The sequence below is a fragment of the Anolis carolinensis genome, unplaced genomic scaffold (genome assembly GCF_035594765.1).
Source record: "Anolis carolinensis isolate JA03-04 unplaced genomic scaffold, rAnoCar3.1.pri scaffold_14, whole genome shotgun sequence".
NCBI lineage: Eukaryota > Metazoa > Chordata > Lepidosauria > Squamata > Dactyloidae > Anolis > Anolis carolinensis.
The window spans coordinates 12,411,508-12,431,507 of record NW_026943825.1 but is presented as its reverse complement, the minus strand read 5'-3'; the positions used below and the strand labels follow the sequence as shown (position 1 = coordinate 12,431,507).

At 40.4% G+C, this 20,000-nt stretch overlaps 1 protein-coding gene across 3 annotated transcripts in view; it reads left to right on the top strand.

Moving 5' to 3' along the window:
- Positions 1–20,000, top strand: part of setdb1 (SET domain bifurcated histone lysine methyltransferase 1) — a 54,241-nt gene that overhangs the window by 24,912 nt on the left and 9,329 nt on the right. For all 3 annotated transcript variants that reach the window (XM_062964793.1, XM_062964794.1, XM_062964792.1), the window contains exons 13-19: positions 2,912–3,514; positions 7,758–7,874; positions 9,013–9,182; positions 11,992–12,587; positions 15,458–15,486; positions 18,049–18,181; positions 18,349–18,511. In XM_062964793.1, coding sequence (XP_062820863.1) covers positions 2,912–3,514; positions 7,758–7,874; positions 9,013–9,182; positions 11,992–12,587; positions 15,458–15,486; positions 18,049–18,181; positions 18,349–18,511 — 1,811 coding nt within the window. The remainder of the gene's footprint in view (positions 1–2,911; positions 3,515–7,757; positions 7,875–9,012; positions 9,183–11,991; positions 12,588–15,457; positions 15,487–18,048; positions 18,182–18,348; positions 18,512–20,000) is intronic.

Genomic DNA, 20,000 nt, shown 5'->3' with positions numbered 1-20,000 from the left:
ACAACTATTACAGGTGGTCCCGGTGGTGATGGGCACATTGGGTGCCGTGCCAAAAGATCTCAGCCGGCATTTGGAAACAATAGACATTGACAAAATTAGGATCTGCCAACTGCAAAAGGCCACCTTACTGGGATCTGCACACATCATCTGAAAATACATCACACAGTCCTAGACACTTGGGAAGTGTTCGACTTGTGATTTTGTGATACGAAATCCAGCATATAGATCTCATTTGCTGTGTAATACTATGTCTTTGTGTCCATAATCTATATATATAAAAGAGTGATGGCATCAGGGCAGCGGACAAAACAACAAAACTACAGGCCCCCCAACCTCGAAATTTGACAACACAACCCATCATTCATGGCTCTAGGTTGATACAACAAAATGAAAAGAAAAATAAAGTCCTAATTAGAGGGAGAGGAATAATTGTTTCTATCCAATTGCTGCCAGTTACAAGGCTAAGTTCCGCCCACTTGGTCTCCTAGCAACCTACTCAGCCCAGGGGACAGGCACAGTTAGGCCTCACCTAAGGGCCATCCAGCCCTTGCCATGCAATTCTGCCATGCAGGACACAAGCCAAGCACTACCAACAGATGGCCACCCAGCCTCTCAATACTACTACTACTACTACTAATAATAATAACAACAACAACATCATCATACAATCCCAAGGTTTGGAGTGACCCCTAAGGATCATCCAGATCAACTTCCTTCTACCATGCAGGAGGACACAATCCAAGCACCCCTGACAGATGGCCATCCAGCCTCTATAAAATAATGATGATGATGAGGATGATGATGATAATAATAATAATAATAATAATAATAATAATAATATTAAAAAAACATAGAATCCAAGAGTTTGTAGAGACCCGTAAGGGCCATCGAGCCCAACCCTTTCTACTATGCAGCAGGACACAATCCAAGCATTCACAACACACGGACAACGTATAAATACTATACAATACTACACAGGGACATAGACCCCCTCTATCCTCACCACTTTCACAGTACACAAACAACCAAATGCATACTAAACATAAAGACAACCATACAACAGACATTCAATACCACCACTACCTCAACAAGTTCTCACCAACATCACCAGACAATGTCACAGCAATGTGTGGCTGGGCACAGCTAGTATCACGGCAACTCACAAAACAACAAAACCCCAAACCCCCCAAACCCAAAAATTGCCAACACAATCAATCATCCCTGCCTCAAGTAAGATACAACACAATTACACTAAAAATACAATCACAACAGCATCAACCACAACAGGCGATGTGTGCATGCGCCACAATCCTCCCAACCCTTCTTGTGCGCGCGCACAAAGCCTTTTATATATAGAAAAGATGTACATTTACACAGATAACATAAAATATACACACAGCAACACATATAATATTTATAACTACCTGGACACACCACTACATAACGATGTATACATAATCAACCCTTATACAATTTCGAATTCTTTTTACCACAACACTGTATTCACTCTTCAGTCAGTAGGAGGAGAGCCAAGCTTCCGCCTCCCTTCACCCGTTTTAAACTTCAACTCCATAATGTGACAGTCTACACTCAAACCCCTGCCACACAACAATATTACCCAGAATACCAAGGCACATCTGCCAATATCTCCTTTCAACTGGATTATCTACCTTGGCATTCTAAATAATATTCCTCTATGACATTGCCTTCACTCTACACTGCCATCTAATCCAGTTCAGTCTACATTTTATACAACTATGTACAACTGACCTCATATAATACAATTCTCACCACCTAATGTAACATGATAAATATAATATATAAGACTTACTATGGTATAATAATAGAAAACAATATAATCTCTAAAACCAGGAGACGAAATAAAGACCAACACTCGGAAAGCAGGGAAATTGGGAATTCTACAAACGAAACAATCAGGGCCAGCTAACACTTCCCAACAAAACATTCCTCCAGACAGTAAACAAACACCCTTTCAACCTGCAAGGCCATTAAAAACTAACCAAGGTGGCTAATTCCACCATTCAAACCTCCCACACCGACACTATTAATTCCTATTCAAACTGACCAACCAAGGATTCCGCAAGGTAAGAACCGACCAGGCTTACAACCATCAAGGCTATTCAATACTTTTCAACCAAGCCAACCAACATTTCCTCTACATACAAAACCCCCAAATTTTGAAACCACAACACTACTCTGTCCCATTCAACCTCGCCTAGCAACAATACCCTATGTACAAACCGACCAGGCTTTTAACCTACAAACCTATTCAATACCATTCAATCTGACCAAACAAGAATTCCCCTTCTAAGGAAGTACCCACACTTCAAAGCGCCTCTTTGATTAATGCTACGGCTCCAACCACTCCACAAAACGGCCAGACTTTCACGCTGCAAGGCTATTCACTGCTATTCCACCTGGCCAACAAATAATTCCCATAAGCCACAGCAATGCATGGCCGGGCAAAGCTAGTAATAATAATAATAATATTTTGCACCAGTTTCTCTTTTGCCGGAACTGGCAGTGTCTGTGTTTCCTGGTTTCCCTCATTGACTGCGCTCCTTTTTCTCTCTTTCCGTGACTTTCCCCCTCTACCCTCACCACTTTCACAGTACACAAACAACCAAATGCATACTAAACATAAAGACAACCATGCAACAGACATTCAATACCACCACTACCTCAATAATTTCTCACCAACACCACCAGACAATGCCACAGCAACGCGTGGTCGGGCACAGCTAGTAATAATAATAATAATAATAATAATAATAATAATAATAATAATAGTAATATTTTGCACCAGACTCTCTTTTGCCGGAACTGGCTGTGTCTGTGTTTCCTGGTTTCCCTCATTGACTGCGCTCCTTTTTCTCTCTTTCCGTGGCAGGTATTCGGGCGCCCCGCCCTGCGCCGTGCCCGCTCCGTCCTTCCACGGGATGCTGGACCGGGTGCCCAACGAGCCCTCCTACCGAGCCCCGGTGGAGAAGCTCTTCTACCTGCCCCACGTCTGCAGCTACACCTGCCTCTCCCGCGTGCGGCCCTTCCGCCCGGACCAGTACCGCAGCAAGAACCCGCTCCTCGTCCCGCTGCTCTACGACTTCCGCCGCATGAACGCCCGCCGCCGCATCAACCGCAAGACCGGCTTCCACGTCATCTACAAGAGCCCCTGCGGCCTCTGCTTGCGCAGCATGGCCGAGATCGAGCGCTACCTCTTCGAGACCGACTGCGACTTCCTCTTCCTGGAGATGTTCTGCCTGGACCCTTACGTCATGGTGGACCGCAAGTTCCAGCCCTACAAGCCTTTCTACTACATCGCGGACATCACTAAGGGGAGGGAGGACGTCCCGCTCTCCTGCGTCAATGAGATCGACAACACGCCGCCGCCGCAGGTGGCTTATAGCAAGGAGCGCATCCCCGGGAAAGGGGTCTACATCAACACCAGCTGGGAGTTCCTGGTGGGCTGCGACTGCGAGGACGGATGCCGGGACAAGTGAGTCAGGGAGCTGAGCACATATGACTGTATTGTATTACATCATAGTTACCGTATATACTCGAGTATAAGCCGACCCGAATATAAGCCGAGGCACCTAATTTTACCACAAAAAACTGGGATAACTTATAATTATAACGTATAATTATCCCTCCCTGATAACTTGATATTGCTTTGCACCTTGGCCTGGATCTTTTAACCCAAATTGGGATTTTAATATTATTGTGTATATTGACTTTTATGACTGTTTTTAATCATGTTGAAGTTTTACTGCTCGGTTTAATGTTTTATTTGATTTGTGCTGTTGTGTCTGGGCATGGCCCCATGTAAGCCGCCCCGAGTCCCTCTGGGGAGATGGGGCGGGATATAAGAATAAAATTATTATTATTATTATTATTATTATTATTATTATTATTATTATTATTATTATTATAACTTACTGACTCGAGTATAAGCCGCAGGTGGGAAATGTAGCAGCTACGGGTCAATTTCAAAATAAAAATACAGTAGAGTCTCACTTATCCAACACTCGCTTATCCAACGTTCTGGATTATCCAATGCTTTTTTGGAGTCAATGTTTTCAATATATCGTGATATTTTGGTGCTAAATTCATAAATACAGTAATTACTACATAGCATTACTGCGTATTGAACTACTTTTTCTGCCAAATTTGTTGTCTAACATGATGTTTTGGTGCTTAATTATATTTGATGTTTAATAGGCTTTTCCTTAATGCCTCCTTATTATCCAACATATTTGCTTATCCAACATTCTGCTGGCCCGTTTATGTTGGATAAGTGAGACTCTACTGTAGATACCAATAAAATGTCATTAATCGAGGCATCAGTAGGTTAAATGTTTTTGAATATTTACCGCATTTCAAAGAAAAACAATAAACTAGCTCTATAAGTGGAAAAGTAGGGGCAACAAAAACAATATGGTATCAATAATAATCTAATAATAATAATAATAGCAATAAAAACTTCATTTGGATCCCACCCTATCTCCCCATGGGGAATCAGGCCGGCTTCCAACATAGTAACAGGCAAACATTCAATGCCTACATAAACAATGCAGAGCTAGATATAGATCTATAATTATATATACTAATTTCACATATGCATTTCCCCCTGAAACATTTGCAAATCCCCCCTCTCTCTGTGTGTGCATTTTCCCTACAATATTTGCAAGCTATATATATATATATATATATATATATATACAGTAGAGTCTCACTTATCCAAGCTAAACGGGCCAGCAGAAGCTTGGATAAGAGAATAACTTGGATAATAAGGAGGGATTAGGGAAAAGCCTATTAAACATCAAATTAGGTTATGATTTTACAAATTAAGCACCAAAACTTCATGTCATACAACAAATTTGACAGAAAAAGTAGTTCAATACACAGTAATGTTATGTTGTAATTACTGTATTTACGAATTTAGCACCAAAATATCTCAATATATTGAAAACATTGACTACAAAAATGGCTTGGATTATCCAGAGGCTTGGATAAGCGAGGCTTGGATTAGTGAGACTCTACTGTAAAAATAGATACCAATAAAATTTCATTAATCGAGGCATTAGTAGGTTAAATGTTTTTGAATATTTACCGTATTTCAAAGAAAAACAATAAACTAGCTCTATAAGTGGAAAAGTAGGGGCAACAAAAACAATATGGTATCAATAATAATCTATATATATAAAAGGGTAATGAAATTTTGGCCTAGGACAAAACAACAAAACTACACATCCCAGAAACACTAAACTTGACAGCACAACCCCTCATCCATGCCTCTACGTTCATACAACAAAAAGAAAAGAAAAATAAAGTCCTAATTAAAGGGAGAGGAATAATTGTTTTTATCCAATTGCTGCCAGTTAAAAGGCTAAGCTCTGCCCACTTGCTCTCCTAGCAACCCACTCAGCCCAGGGGACAGGGAGAGTTAGGTCTCACTTAGGCCTCTTCCCCACTGCCTATAAAATACAGATTAGCAAATTTGAACTGGATTATATGGCAGTGTAGACTCAAGGCCCTTCCACACAGCTATATAACCCATTTATAATCTTATATTATCTGCTTTGAACTGGATTATCTTGACTCCCCACTTCCATATAATCCACTTCAGTGTGCATTTTATACAGCTGTGAAGAAGGGGCCTCATATAATCAGTTCTAATATAATATAAGACATTCAGATAATATAAGATCATAAATATACAATAGAGTCTCACTCATCCATCATAAACAGGCCAGCAGAACGTTGCATAAGTGACTATGTTGGATAATAAGAAGGGATTCAGGAAAAGCCGATTAAACATCAAATTAGGTTATGATTTTACAAATTAAGCACGTTTTGGTTAGACAACAAATTTGACAGAAAAAGTATTTCCATGCGCAGTAATGCTATGTAGTAATTACTGTATTTACAAATTTACCACCAAAATATCACAATGAATTTAAAACACTGACTACAAAAACATTGACTACTAAAAGGCAGACTGTGTTGGATCATCCAGAACATTGGATAAGCGAATGTTGGATAAGTGAGATTTTACTTTGAACCTTGACCCTTTACCTTAACTACCACCAATTCCTCAATACTTTATTTCCCATACCACCAGACTTCGCCACAGCAACGCGTGGCCGGGCACAGCTAGTCTAATAATAATAATAATAATAAAAACTTCATTTGGATCCCACCCTATCTCCCCATGGGGACTCAGGCCGGCTTCCAACATAGTAACAGGCAAACATTCAAAGCCTACATAAACAATGCAGAGCTAGATATAGATCTATAATTATATATACTAATTTCACATATGCATTTCCCCCTGAAACATTTGCAAATCCCCCTCTCTCTCTGTGTGCATTTCGCCTACAATATTTGCAAGCTATATATATATATATATATATATATATATATATATATATATATATATACACACATACATACACACACACACACACACACACACACACACACATACATACACACATACACTAGCTGTGCCCGGCCACGCGTTGCTGTGGCAAAGTGGTGGTGGTATTGGTTAAAAGTTGTTGTGGAATTTTTATTTGACGTTATTTGTATTTTTTAATTAATTTTGTTGGAACTTATCTTTTTTATTTATTATATTTTATTATTTTGTTGTATTATTTTTAGTTATTTTGTTATTAGAGTATTTTATTGTATTAATGTTTTTAGTGTTTTTTATTGTATTATTTGTATTTATTTTATTTTTTATTCTTTTATTAACACTGGGCTGAGTGGGTTGCTAGGAGACCAAGTGGGCAGAGCTTAGAGCCTTCTAAGTGGCAGCAATTGGATAAAAACAATTATTTCTCTCCCTCTAATTAGGACTTGATCTTTCTTTGCTTTTTGTTGTATCAACCTAGAGGCGTGGATGATGGGTTGTGTTGTCAAATTTCGAGGTTGGGGGGCCTGTAGTTTTGTTGTTTTGTGGGTCGCCGTGATGCCATCACTCTTTTATATATATATATAGATATATTCATATCTATCTAGACATGTCTGTATATATTTGTGTGTTCATTTACCCCCTGTAATATTTGCAAGCCCTATATATAGGTAGATAAGAATATATTCATATATATCCAGACATTTCTCTTTATATAGATATTTGCAGAGACTTACAAACATATGAGGGTAAATTCATATATAAAAATAATGTGTATGTATGGCTACAGATATACAGGTACATGGATCTATATGTATAAAGGATTTGCAAAGACCTGCAAACACATGAGGGTAAATTCATATATAAAAATAATGTGTATGTATGGCTACAGATACACAGGTACATGGATCTATATGTATAAAGGATTTGCAAAGACCTGCAAACATGAGAGGAAATTCATATATAAAATTAATGTATATAGACAGATACACATATAAAGAGATGGCAAAAGCTTGCAAGGGGTTAATGCAAGGGGTTAATATCTGTAGGAGAGTTTAACAAATATTTCAGGGGAAGATGCTTTCATAAGATTAATGAATATATATTTTTCTTCTTCCTGACTTGCAAGTGTCTTTCTCTTTTCAAAACATTCCCTTGATTAAGAGCGAGGGAGGCTTTGCAAAAGTAAACACACTGATAAGGGAGGAGAAGAGAGAAATAGATCACATATTGCAAGCAATAGCCTGCAGGTTCCATTGCCCGTATTGTGTGGTGAAAAAAAAATTTTTTTGGATCTCAACCTGAATTGCATTTTCTTTTGCAGATCCAGATGCGCATGCCACCAGCTCACCATCCAAGCCACCGCCTGCACCCCGGGGGGCCAGATCAACCCGAATTCTGGATATCAACACAAGCGGTTAGAAGAATGCCTACCAACAGGGTAAGATTATGCATGTATGTATATACTCATGAAACATGGCAGCGAGGTGCTTGGGCAGAGAAGACTAATAGCTGGCCCTGATTGCTTCCGGTCTGGAATTCCCCTGTTTTCTGAATGTTGTTCTTTATTTATTGTCCTGATTCTAGAGTAGCCTGATTTTGTTCATTTTCATGATTTCCTCCTTTCTGTTGAAAGTGTTGTTATTATTATTATTGTCCACATTCTCCCCAAAGGGGACTCAGGACAGCTTACATGGGGCCAAGCCCGAATAAAAACAATAGCAATATAAAACTCAACAATAGACAAGAGACGTGCACAATTATAAAAATGTAAACATTACCCAATAAAAAACAAATGACAAGAACTAATAAAAACGTGGATTAAAACGGAGAGGTTGTAAAAGTAGACTGGGTAAAGCGCACCATATAAATATTGTAAACACGAGGTGACTGATAAAGTGCTGCAAATTCTTGGAAGTGCAAATTGGGATGGGAATAGACATGTAATATGTAATATATGATTAATACTAGCTGTGCCCGGCCATGCGTTGCTGTGGCGAAGTATGGTGGTATGGGAAATAAAGTATCGAGGAACTGGTGGTAGTTAAGGTAAAGGGTAAAGGTGTAGAGTCCAGATAATCCAGTTAAAGTAGATAATATATAAGATTATATGGGTTATATAGCTGTGTGGAAGGGCCTTGAGTCTACACTGCCATCTAATCCAGTTAAAATCTGATAATCTGTATCTCATAGGCAGTGTGGAAGAGGCCTAAGTGAGGCCTAACTCTGCCTGTCCCCTGAGCTGAGTGGGTTGCTAGGAGACCAAGTGGGTGGAGCTTTGCCTTCTAACTGGCAGCAATTGGATAAAAACAATTATTCCTCTCCCTCTAATTAGGACTTTATTTTTCTTTTCTTTTTGTTCTATCAACCTAGAGGCATGGATGATGTTTTGTGTTGTCAATTTTTGAGGTTGTGGGGTGTTTAGTTTTGTTGTTTTGGCGGTCGCCAGGATTCCATCACTCTTTTATATATATAGATTATTATATTATTAGTATTATATTGTATTGCAAAATAATATTATTATGATTGGTATAATATTGTATTACAAATTTGCCAACAAAGCTGTCTCCTCGCCGCAGGGTTTACGAGTGCAACAAGCGCTGCAAGTGCAACGTCAACATGTGCAACAACCGCCTGGTGCAGCACGGCCTCCAGATCCGGCTGCAGCTTTTCAAGACGCAGAACAAAGGATGGGGCATCCGCTGCCTGGACGACATCGCCAAGGGCTCCTTCGTCTGCATCTATGCAGGTAATGTCCCCGGGGTCAACAATTGCAAGGATGTGAGGGAAATCTTCCCCTCGGAAGGGAAATTCACTCCGGAAAGAGGTGTTATCATGGGGAAAAGAGGTCTCCACTGAAGCTTTATCACCAATCCTTGTTTCCACAACAAGCTCAATTTTTTCAAAATCCAATTTTCACAGGGACAGAAAGCGAGGCGAAATCTTCTGAACAGGGGCACAGGGAGCAAAACAGATGCCACAGGGGTGTTCACCCTTTCCTATGCTAGCCAAAGCTAATATTTCTTCATCGTGGTCCCTGTGAAATTGCACCTATGGTATTTCCGGTACTTGTGCAGTCAGTTTCGGAATCTTCTAGAAAGCTCTTAGATACACTTTAAAAATGTCTGTGTTCCATTCTGCATGAAAATTCAGCTTAAGAACAAACCTACAGAACCTACTTTTTAAATTTATATATTGTAATTTATTGTAATTTTAATAGTTTTAATAAATAATAATAATAATAATAATAATAATAATAATAATAATAATAATAATAATAATAATAATAACTTTATTTTTATACTCCACCCCATCTCCCCGAAGGGACTCGGGGCGGCTTACATGGGGCCTTGCCCGATACAACAAACAAATAACAAAAACAGAGCAATAACACAATTATCCCGATAAAAATATCATCATCATCATCATCATCAGTTTTAATTGTCTTATGTATTGTTTTGATACGGATTTTGTACGAATTGCCGCCATTACTATAAGCCACCCTGAGTCCCTTTGGGTGAGAAGGGCAGGATATAAATGCTAGAAATAAATAAATAAATACATAAAAATACAGAACCTATTTTCTTTGTAACCTGGGGACAGCCTGTACTTAGTCTTAAAGGGGATTTTCTTCTCTCCCTTCTTTTAATGCTGCAAGAGAGGCACAACTGCTTTCTTTGTACAAAAGCCCCTTCTTTCTGTTTCTTTCGGAGATCATTGTTGGAAATAACTGCACCCAGTCTCTGGGCACATGTCCTTTTGGAAATAAATGGCAATCATAACCGTATTGAAAAGGAAAAATGTAATAGGATTCTTATTATTATTGTTAAAGTTACTTGATTGCAGTAAAGAAAAGTTGATTTGCCAATTTGTACCTCTTTGGTGTGGTAGGGGTTATAGACGTGTGTTCAGACACAGGACTCCATTTTGTAGGACTACAAGCTTCTGCATTACATCTCAGTGGAGGTGGATGCATGTTGCTGTTTGGACTTAAGTAGAGAAGTATGACTTTTGGACTTTAGTGAGTACAAAGATGATGGACTATTGATTAAGAATGATACCCTGTGTACTCAACACAGAGGTACAAATTGGCAAATCAACTTTTCTTTACTGCAATCAAGTAACTTTAACAATAATAATAAGAATCCTATTACATTTTTTCAATATATATATATATATACAAATTATAGTGTATATAAAATATATAGTAAAATACAGTAGAGTCTCACTTATCCAAGCCTCGCTTATCCAAGTTTCTGGATTATCTAAGCCATTTTTGTAGTCAATGTTATCAATATATCGTAATATTTTGGTGCTGAATTCGTAAATACAGTAATTACTACATAGCATTACTGCGTATTGAACTACTTTTTCTGTCAAATTTGTTGTATAACATGATGTTTTGGTGCTTAATTTGTAAAATCATAACTTAATTTGATGTTAATAGGCTTTTCCTTAATCCCTCCTTATTATCCAAGATATTCGCTTATCCAGGCTTCTGCTTGGATAAGTGAGACTGTACTGTATAAACATCCATAAACAAATAGTGAAAGGCTTGGGAGGCTGCTATTTCCAACAATTACGAGGGCTATCCACAAAGTAGGTTATGTTTTGGATTTTAAAAAGGACAAAGTATAGGAGAAATCATTTACCATATGCAGCTGAAAGATACATTCCAATAATACAATCTCAGGTAATCCCCATTGAAATCTAGGCACGTCTCATATAGATAAATGAGTTTGAAAAGTACTGCTCCAGTAAATTCCCCGCTTGTGTCCTCAGCTCTTCCTCCTTCTCCCTTCCTGCAGCATAGCTCCCATTGTTGGAAACGGAGGAGAGAGGCGGCAGATTTACTGGGGCAGACCTTTTCAAACTCATTTATCTATATGAGACGTGCCTAGATTTCAATGGGGATTACATTAGATTGTATTATTGAGATGTGTCTTTCAGCTGCATATGGTAAATGATTTCTCCTATACTTTGTCCTTTTTAAAATCCAAAACGTGATAATAATAATAAGAAGAAGAACTTTATTTTTATACCCCGCCCCATCTCTCCGGAGGGACGCGGAGCGGCTTACATGGGGCCTTGCCCGACACAAACAGCAATAAAACAATGAACAAATATCCCAACAATAAAACATCAGCATCAATAAAACAGTCATAAAAACCAACATACAGCATGAAATGTTAAAAACGGGAGACTAAAACATGGATCTGGGCCAAAGTGCAGAATGTTTCAAAATGGGAGAGGTAGTTTCACAGCTAAAGTAGTCAATAAAGTGCAAGGTAATAATGGCAAAGTATCCTATTGTTGAGTGGGCAGATAGTTCGAATCTACAATAATTAATCATCGAAGACCTTTTGGAAGAGCCAGGTTTTTAGGCTCTTCCGGAAGGAGAGGAGGGTAGGGGCCTGCCTGATCTCCCTGGGGAGCGAGTTCCAAAACGTAACCTACTTTGTGGATAGCCCTCGTATTATGAAATATTCTAATCTAGTACGATTCTTGACCCAGGAAAATACGAAATCCTATTGTCTCTGCTACTTGTTGTCCTGCAGGGAAAATCCTGACGGATGACTTTGCTGACAAAGAGGGCCTGGAGATGGGCGACGAGTACTTTGCCAACCTGGACCACATTGAGAGTGTGGAGAACTCCAAGGAGGGCTACGAGAGCGAGGCCAAGTGCTCCTCAGACAGCAGCGGGGTCAACCTCAAGGACGACGACGACAACTCGGGCTCGGACGACCAGGAGGAGTCCAACGAGGACAGCTCCGACGACAACTTCTGCAAGGACGAGGACTTCAGCACCAGCTCCGTCTGGCGCAGCTACGCCACCCGCCGCCAGACCCGGGGCCAGCGGGAGAACGGCCTCTCGGAGACAGCCTCCAAGGACTCCGGCGTGGTCCGGCAGGTCAGCCACGAGGAGGCCCTGCCTTGCAAACCCCCCGTCTCCGAGGAGACCTCCAAGAACAAGGTGGTGTCCTGGCTGAGCTCCAACGCCATGGCGGACGGGTTGCAGGACAGCGACAGCCGCTCCTCTTTGCGCCTCCACGAAACGGGGGCCACACTAAAGACTGAAGCAGCCGAGAGTGAGAAGCCCGGGGCGGTTGCATTCGGTGGCTCGGAGGGAGAGACCGTAGTCAAGAAGAAAGAGGTATGGTTAATAGATTGGTTAATTGATTGCTCCACCGTCCATATCAACAGTAAAAGACAAAAGACAAGAATATATGAACAAATAAACACTATCCCAGTGATGGCCAACCTATGACACGCGTGTCAGCACTGACACGCCTAGCCATTTTTGCTGACACGCTGCCTCATGCAGATTGATTGGATGACTAATGTTTTTTGTGGCCAAATTTGGTGCGATTTGGTCCAGTGGTTTTGTTGTTTACTCCATGGGAATTATGCACATTACACACACACACACATATATAAATATATAAAATCATTCTATTATTATTCTATTATTATTGTAGTATATTATTACTATTATATTATATATCATTATTCATGACTACATTGAAACTAGAATAGAGAGAAATCAGCGTGGAAATTGCAAGAGGTACCATAGATTGTTGTACATGGAAATAATGGTAGTAAATAGTTTTTGATTTATTAAATACAGTTATATATTACAATTATATATTTTTGTTATTTAAACTATATATATTGTGAAATTATGGTTTTTTTCTTGAAGTGACACACCACCCAAGTCATGCTAGGTTTTTTTTGTTGAATTTTGACACACCAAGTGCAAAAGGTTGCCCATCATTGCACTATCCTAAAGTTTCTGTAACTTTAGGTATTTAGTAGTGGTGTGCTTTTATATGGCATCGTTGTTCGTTTTGTTTAGTTTCATTCGTTTTGTATCAGTTTTGTATTTGTCCCCGTTTCTGAAAACGGAGTGCCTATATGAATAGAGTTTTCATCTCGCTTATGAAAAAAAGCGAATTTTTTTGGACCATTGGCATCAACGGGAAGGCTTCTGAGGCTCACCTCCCTATACTCTGTTTTTGGACTAGAAGATGTCATGGGGAAGCAGCCCTCCCTCAGACTCAGCTTAGGATCCTAGAATAACTATTGTTATTAATATTAGTATTATTAACACCCATTGGAACACATCGGATGTCATGGGGAAGCAACCCTCTCTCAGACTCAGCTTAGGATCCTAGAATAATTATTGTTATTAATATTAGTATTATTAACACCCATTGGAACACATCAGATGTCATGGTGATGCAGCCCTCTCTCAGACTCAGCTTAGGGTCCTAGAATAACTGTGGTTCTTAATATTAGTATTATTAACACCCATTGGTACACATCAGATGTCATGGGAAAACAGCCCTCTCTCAGACTCAGCTTAGGGTCCCGGAATAACTACTGTCATTAATATGAGTTTTATTAACACCCATTGGAACACATCAGATGTCATGGGGAAGCAGCCCTCTCTCAGACTCAGCTTAGGATCCTAGAATAACTATTGTTATTAATATATTATTAACACCCATTGGTACACATCAGATGTCATGGGGAAGCAGCCCTCTCTCAGACTCGGCTTAGGATCCTAGAATAACTATTATTATTAATATGAGTATTATTAACACCCATTGGAACACATCAGATGTCATGGAGATGCAGCCCTCTCTCAGACTCAGCTTAGGATCCTAGAATAACTATTGTTATTAATATGAGTATTATTAACACCCAGTGGTACACATCAGATGTCATGGGGATGCAGCCCACTCTCAGAGTCAGCTTAGGATCCTAGAATAACGATTGTTATTAATATGAGTATTATTAACACCCAGTGGTACACATCAGATGTCATGGGGAAGCAGCCCTCTCTCAGACTCGGCTTAGGGTCCCAGAATAACGATTGTTATTAATATGAGTATTATTAACACCCATTGGAACACATCAGATGTCATGGAGATGCAGCCCTCTCTCAGACTCAGCTTAGGATCCTAGAATAACTATTGTTATTAATATGAGTATTATTAACACCCAGTGGTACACATCAGATGTCATGGGGATGCAGCCCACTCTCAGAGTCAGCTTAGGATCCTAGAATAACGATTGTTATTAATATGAGTATTATTAACACCCAGTGGTACACATCAGATGTCATGGGGAAGCAGCCCTCTCTCAGACTCGGCTTAGGATCCTAGAATAACGATTCTTATTAATATGAGTATTATTAACACCCATTGGTACACATCAGATGTCATGGGGATGCAGCCCACTCTCAGAGTCAGCTTAGGATCCTAGAATAACGATTGTTATTAATATGAGTATTATTAACACCCATTGGTACACATCAGATGTCATGGGGATGCAGCCCTCTCTCAGACTCAGCTTAGGGTCCCAGAATAACGATTGTTATTAATATGAGTATTATTAACACCCATTGGTACACATCAGATGTCATGGGGAAGCAGCCCTCTCTCGGACTCAGCTTAGGATCCTAGAATAACTATTGTTGTTAATATGAGTATTATTAACACCCAGTGGTACACATCAGACGTCATGGGGATGCAGCCCTCTCTCAGACTCAGCTTAGGGTCCCAGAATAACTATTGTTATTAATACTAGTATTATTAACACCCAGTGGTACACATCAGATGTCATGGGAAATGGTGTCTCTGGAGTCTCTGGAGCTGCTCTTTGAAGGATGTCATCTTTATTTAAATGACCAGGGCTTAATGCTATGCTATCCTGGGATTTGTAGTTTGGTGTGGCAGAAAGGCTCAGGACTGTGTCAGACTATAGTCCTCATGACTCCATAGCATTAAACCAAGGCTATTAAAGTGGTTTCATTCCACAACATTATTATTATTATTATTATTATTATTATTATTATTATTATTATTATTATTATTATTATTGCTACTAATGCTAGGACTATGTTGCAGTCTATCTGTCAGTTCTCTAGATTTCTAGCTGAGGATGGAAGAAGGGAAGATGAATAGGTGATGAAAAGACTCAAATGTTCTATTATTTACATGTCTTTTCTTACGGCAGGAATCTGAAGATGGTAACAAACCTGCGCTGTAAGTCTTTATTCTTTTTTGATCCCAAACTTCCTTTGTAAAAGTCAGTTTTAGCCTGTTGATGGAATCAGATGATATATATATAACTTCTTAGCCTTGTACTTCAGATTTCTGTTGCTGAGAAGGGTGGCTTTGAATGCTGCATCTAGTCCAAATGCAATGTATTAAGCTAAAATTAAGATATAGGACCAAGGATTACTTACTCTATACCTCTAAAGTTAACTTTGATGAACTCAAAGCGAGCTGCGGGGAGAAGTGGGTATTACATTATTATTATTTTATTATTAACCATATTATTATTATTTTGATATAATACAATAATAATAATAATAATAATAACAACAACTTTATTTTTGTACCCTGATATTATTATTGTTGTTATTATTATTATTATTATTATTATTATTATTATTATTATTATTATTATTATATTATGACACAGCAAACAAGATAGATATGCTGGATTTCGTATCACAAAATCACAAGTCGAACACTTCCCAAGTGTCTAGGACTGTGTGATGTATTTTCAGATGATGCGTGCAGATCCCAGTCGGGTGGCCTTTTGCAGTTGGCAGATCGTAATTTTGTCAATGCCTATTGTTTCAAAATGCCGGCTGAGATCTCTTGGTACAGCACCCAGTGTGCCCATCACCACCGGAACCACCTGCACTGGTTTCTGCCAGAGTCTTTGCAGTTCAATCTTGAGGTCCTGAGTTTTTCCTGTTGTTTTTCGTCAATGCAACTGTCACCTGGGATGGCAACATCAATGATCCAAACCTTTTTCTTTTCCACAACTGTGATGTCTGGTGTGTTGTGTTCCAGAACTTTGTCAGTCTGGATTCGGAAGTCCCACAGTATCTTTGCGTGCTCATTTTCCAATACTTTTGCAGGTTTGTGATCCCACCAGTTCTTTCCTGCTGGGAAGTGGTACTTGAGGCAGAAGTTCCAATGAATCATTTGGGCCACGTAGTTGTGCCTCTGTTTGTAGTCTGTCTGTACGATTTTCTTACAGCAGCTGAGGATATGATCAATGATTTCGTCGGTTTTCTTGCACAGTCTGCATTTTGGGTCATCAGCTGATTTTTCGATCTTGGCCTGAATGGCCTTTGTCCTGATGTCTTGCTCCTGGGCTGCAAGGATCAGGCCTTCTGTCTCCTTCTTCAGGGTCCCATTCGTGAGCCAGAGCCAGGTCTTCTCCTTATCAGCTTTTCCTTCAATTTTGTCAAGGAACTTTCCATGCAATGTTTTGTTGTGCCAGCTGTCAGCTCTAGTTTGTAGTGTGGTTTTCTTGTACTTTTTTTGTCTGCTGTGCTTTGAGGAGTTTCTGATTTTTGACTTCAATCAAAGCAGGTTCTTCACTTTGCTTGACATATTCTGCCAGGGCATGTTCTTCTTCTTTGACTGCTTGTTTTACTTGTAAGAGTCCTCTGCCCCCTGATCTTCTAGGCAGATATAGCCGGTCAACATCACTGCGAGGGTGCAGTGAATGATGAATGGTCATGAGTTTTCTTGTTTTTCTGTCCAAATTGCCCAGTTCCATCTGTGTCCAATTTATGATGCCAGCAGTATATCTTATGACAGGTATGGCCCAGGTGTTTATGGCCTTGATGGTGTTGCCTCCATTGAGCTTGCTTTTGAGAATTTTTCTGACCCTTTGTGTGTATTCTTTGCTGACCACAGTTTTCACATGTTCATGCTTGATGTTGTCCAGCTGTAATATGCCCAGATATTTATAGGCCTCTGGCTGGTGACACTTTATTGTTTGGCCATTAGGCATATTTATGCCCTCATTTTCAATTATTTTACCCTTCTTCAATGCCACTGTCGAACATTTGTCCAAACCAAACTCCATGCTGATATCAGTGCTAAAAATTCGGACAGTGTTGGTCAGAGACTGGATTTCAGTTTCCGTTTTCCCATACAGCTTCAGGTCATCCATGTACATCAGATGTGAAATTTTGTGAGATTTCTTAAATGTTTAATAGCCAAGATTTATTTTTTGTAAGATTGTTGACAGAGGGATCATGGCAATAATGAAAAGCAGAGGGGACAATGAATCTCCCTGGAAAATTCCTCTTCTGATGTTAACAAGTCCATAGCTTTCATTTCCAACAGACAGTTCAGTTTTCCAGTGCTCTATCATGTTTTCAATGAAGGTGCCAACGTTTTTACTAATCCCGATGGCATCCAGGCACTTGATGATCCAGCTGTGTGGGAGTGAGTCAAAGGCCTTTTTGTAGTCAATCCACGTCATGTGAAGATTAGCTTTTCGGCTCTTACAGTTCTCCAGAATCATTTTGTCAATCAATAACTGGTCTTTTGTTCCCCTGTTTTCCGTTTGTTGCCTTTCTGTTCATCTGGCAAGATGTTTTTTTCTTCAAGATAATCTTGAACTTTGTCAGCTATGATGCCAGTCAGTTATTATTATTATTATTATTATTATTATTATTATTATTATTATTGAATTTCAAGCTCCTGTTAGGAACAGTTTTGAGATATTTCCAGCAGGATGGAAGGCCAACGGCATGGCTAACCTACCTTTTTTGTTTTATCACATGCCAGAGGGGCCACCCCACAAAGGCATTACGGCTACAATCCCAACCCAGCCGTCCCTGAAGGTGTCCGGCGGCCGGTCAGCAAGACAGCTCTGCTTCAGAGTCGGAAGCAGCCGGAGCCTCAGCCGGGAGCCAAAGACGTGAGTGGCATCTATGGTTCTTCTTTCACGCTGCGGAGACTCCCAAGGGTCATCCAGCCCACCCCCTAATAAGAGCTAATAAGGTTGGGTGATTCTGCCATCTTGCAAAGCTCCCAGCTTCTAAGAGGCACACTGTCACGGCTCATTTTCTCCTTCCTTCCCATTAGGACGTACTGATGCTCTCCAGCAGCACGGACAGTGACGGGGACAACAACGGGAAAGGGAAGGGCAACGCCAACGACAGCGACGACATCCAGACCATCTCGTCCGGTTCGGAAGAGGAGCCGGCGCTGGCTGCTGACGAGAAGAAGCCGTCCTTCTCCAAGCTGGGTGAGCTTGGCCACAGCCGCAAATCCCCGTGTTTCTTTCCCTACAACTCCCACCATCGCCTATCATTGCTCCCGATGTGCACCAATAGTTAAAGTTCATCATTGATGGGTCTGCGTGTTGAGTCTGGTCCAGATCCGTTGCAAGTGGGGTTCTGGATGTGGCTGGTCTAGAACTCCCAGCATTCCCTCTAAACCTGCCTAGTAGTTAAAGTTGGTCATGTTTGGTCTGTGCGCCAAGTCATCCCATTGGCGGGATGAAAAGTAACTCCCAAAATCCAGGGCCTGTCCAGGGATATGGAATAAACTATAACTCCCAAAAACCAGGGATATGGGATGAACTATGACTTCCAAAATCCAGGGATGGGGATGAACTATAACTCCCAAAATCCAGGGATAGGGGATGAAACATGACTCCCACGATCCAGGGATTTGATGAACTATAATTCCCAAAAACCATCGATATGGGATTAACTATGACTCCCACGATCCAGGGATATGGGATGAACTATAGCTCCCACGATCCAGGGATTTGGGATGAATGATGACTCCCACGATCCAGGGATTTGATGAACTATAACTCTCAAAATCCAGGGATGGTGATGAACTATAACTCCCAAAATCCAGGGCCAGTCCAGGGATATGGAATGAAGTCCCAAAATCCAGGGTTAGTCCAGGGATAGGAACTATAACTCCCAAAATCCAGGGATATTGGATAAAGTATAACTCCCAAAATCCAGGGATATGGGATGAACTATGACTCCCACGATCCAGGAATTTGATGAACTATAATTCCCAAAAACCAGGGATATGGGATTAACTATGACTCCCACGATCCAGGGATATGAGATGAACTATAACTCCCAAAATCCAGGAATATGGGATAAATTATGATTCCCACGATCCAGGGATTTGATGAACTATAACACTCAAAATCCAGGGATATGGGATGAACTATAATTCTCAAAATACAGGGATGGCGATGAACTGTAACTCCCCAAATCCAGGGCCAATTCAGGGATATGGGATGAACTGTAACTCCCCAAATCCAGGGCCAATTCAGGGATATGGGATGAACTGTAACTCCCCAAATCCAGGGCCAATTCAGGGATATGGGATGAACTGTAACTCCCCAAATCCAGGGCCAATTCAGGGATATGGGATGAACTGTAACTCCCCAAATCCAGGGCCAATTCAGGGATATGGGATGAACTGTAACTCCCAAAATCCAGGGATGGGGATGAACTGTAACTCCCAAAATCCAGGGATGGGGATGAACTATAACTCCCCAAATCCAGACCCAATCCAGGGATATAATTCACAAAATCCAGGGCCAATCCAGGGATAGGGGATAGGGGATGAACTATAACTCCCAAAATACAGGGATAAGGGATGAACTGTAACTCCCAAAATCCAGAGCCAATCCAGGGATATGGGATGAACTATAACTCCCAAAATCCAGGGATAGGGGGTGAGCTATAATTCCCAAAATC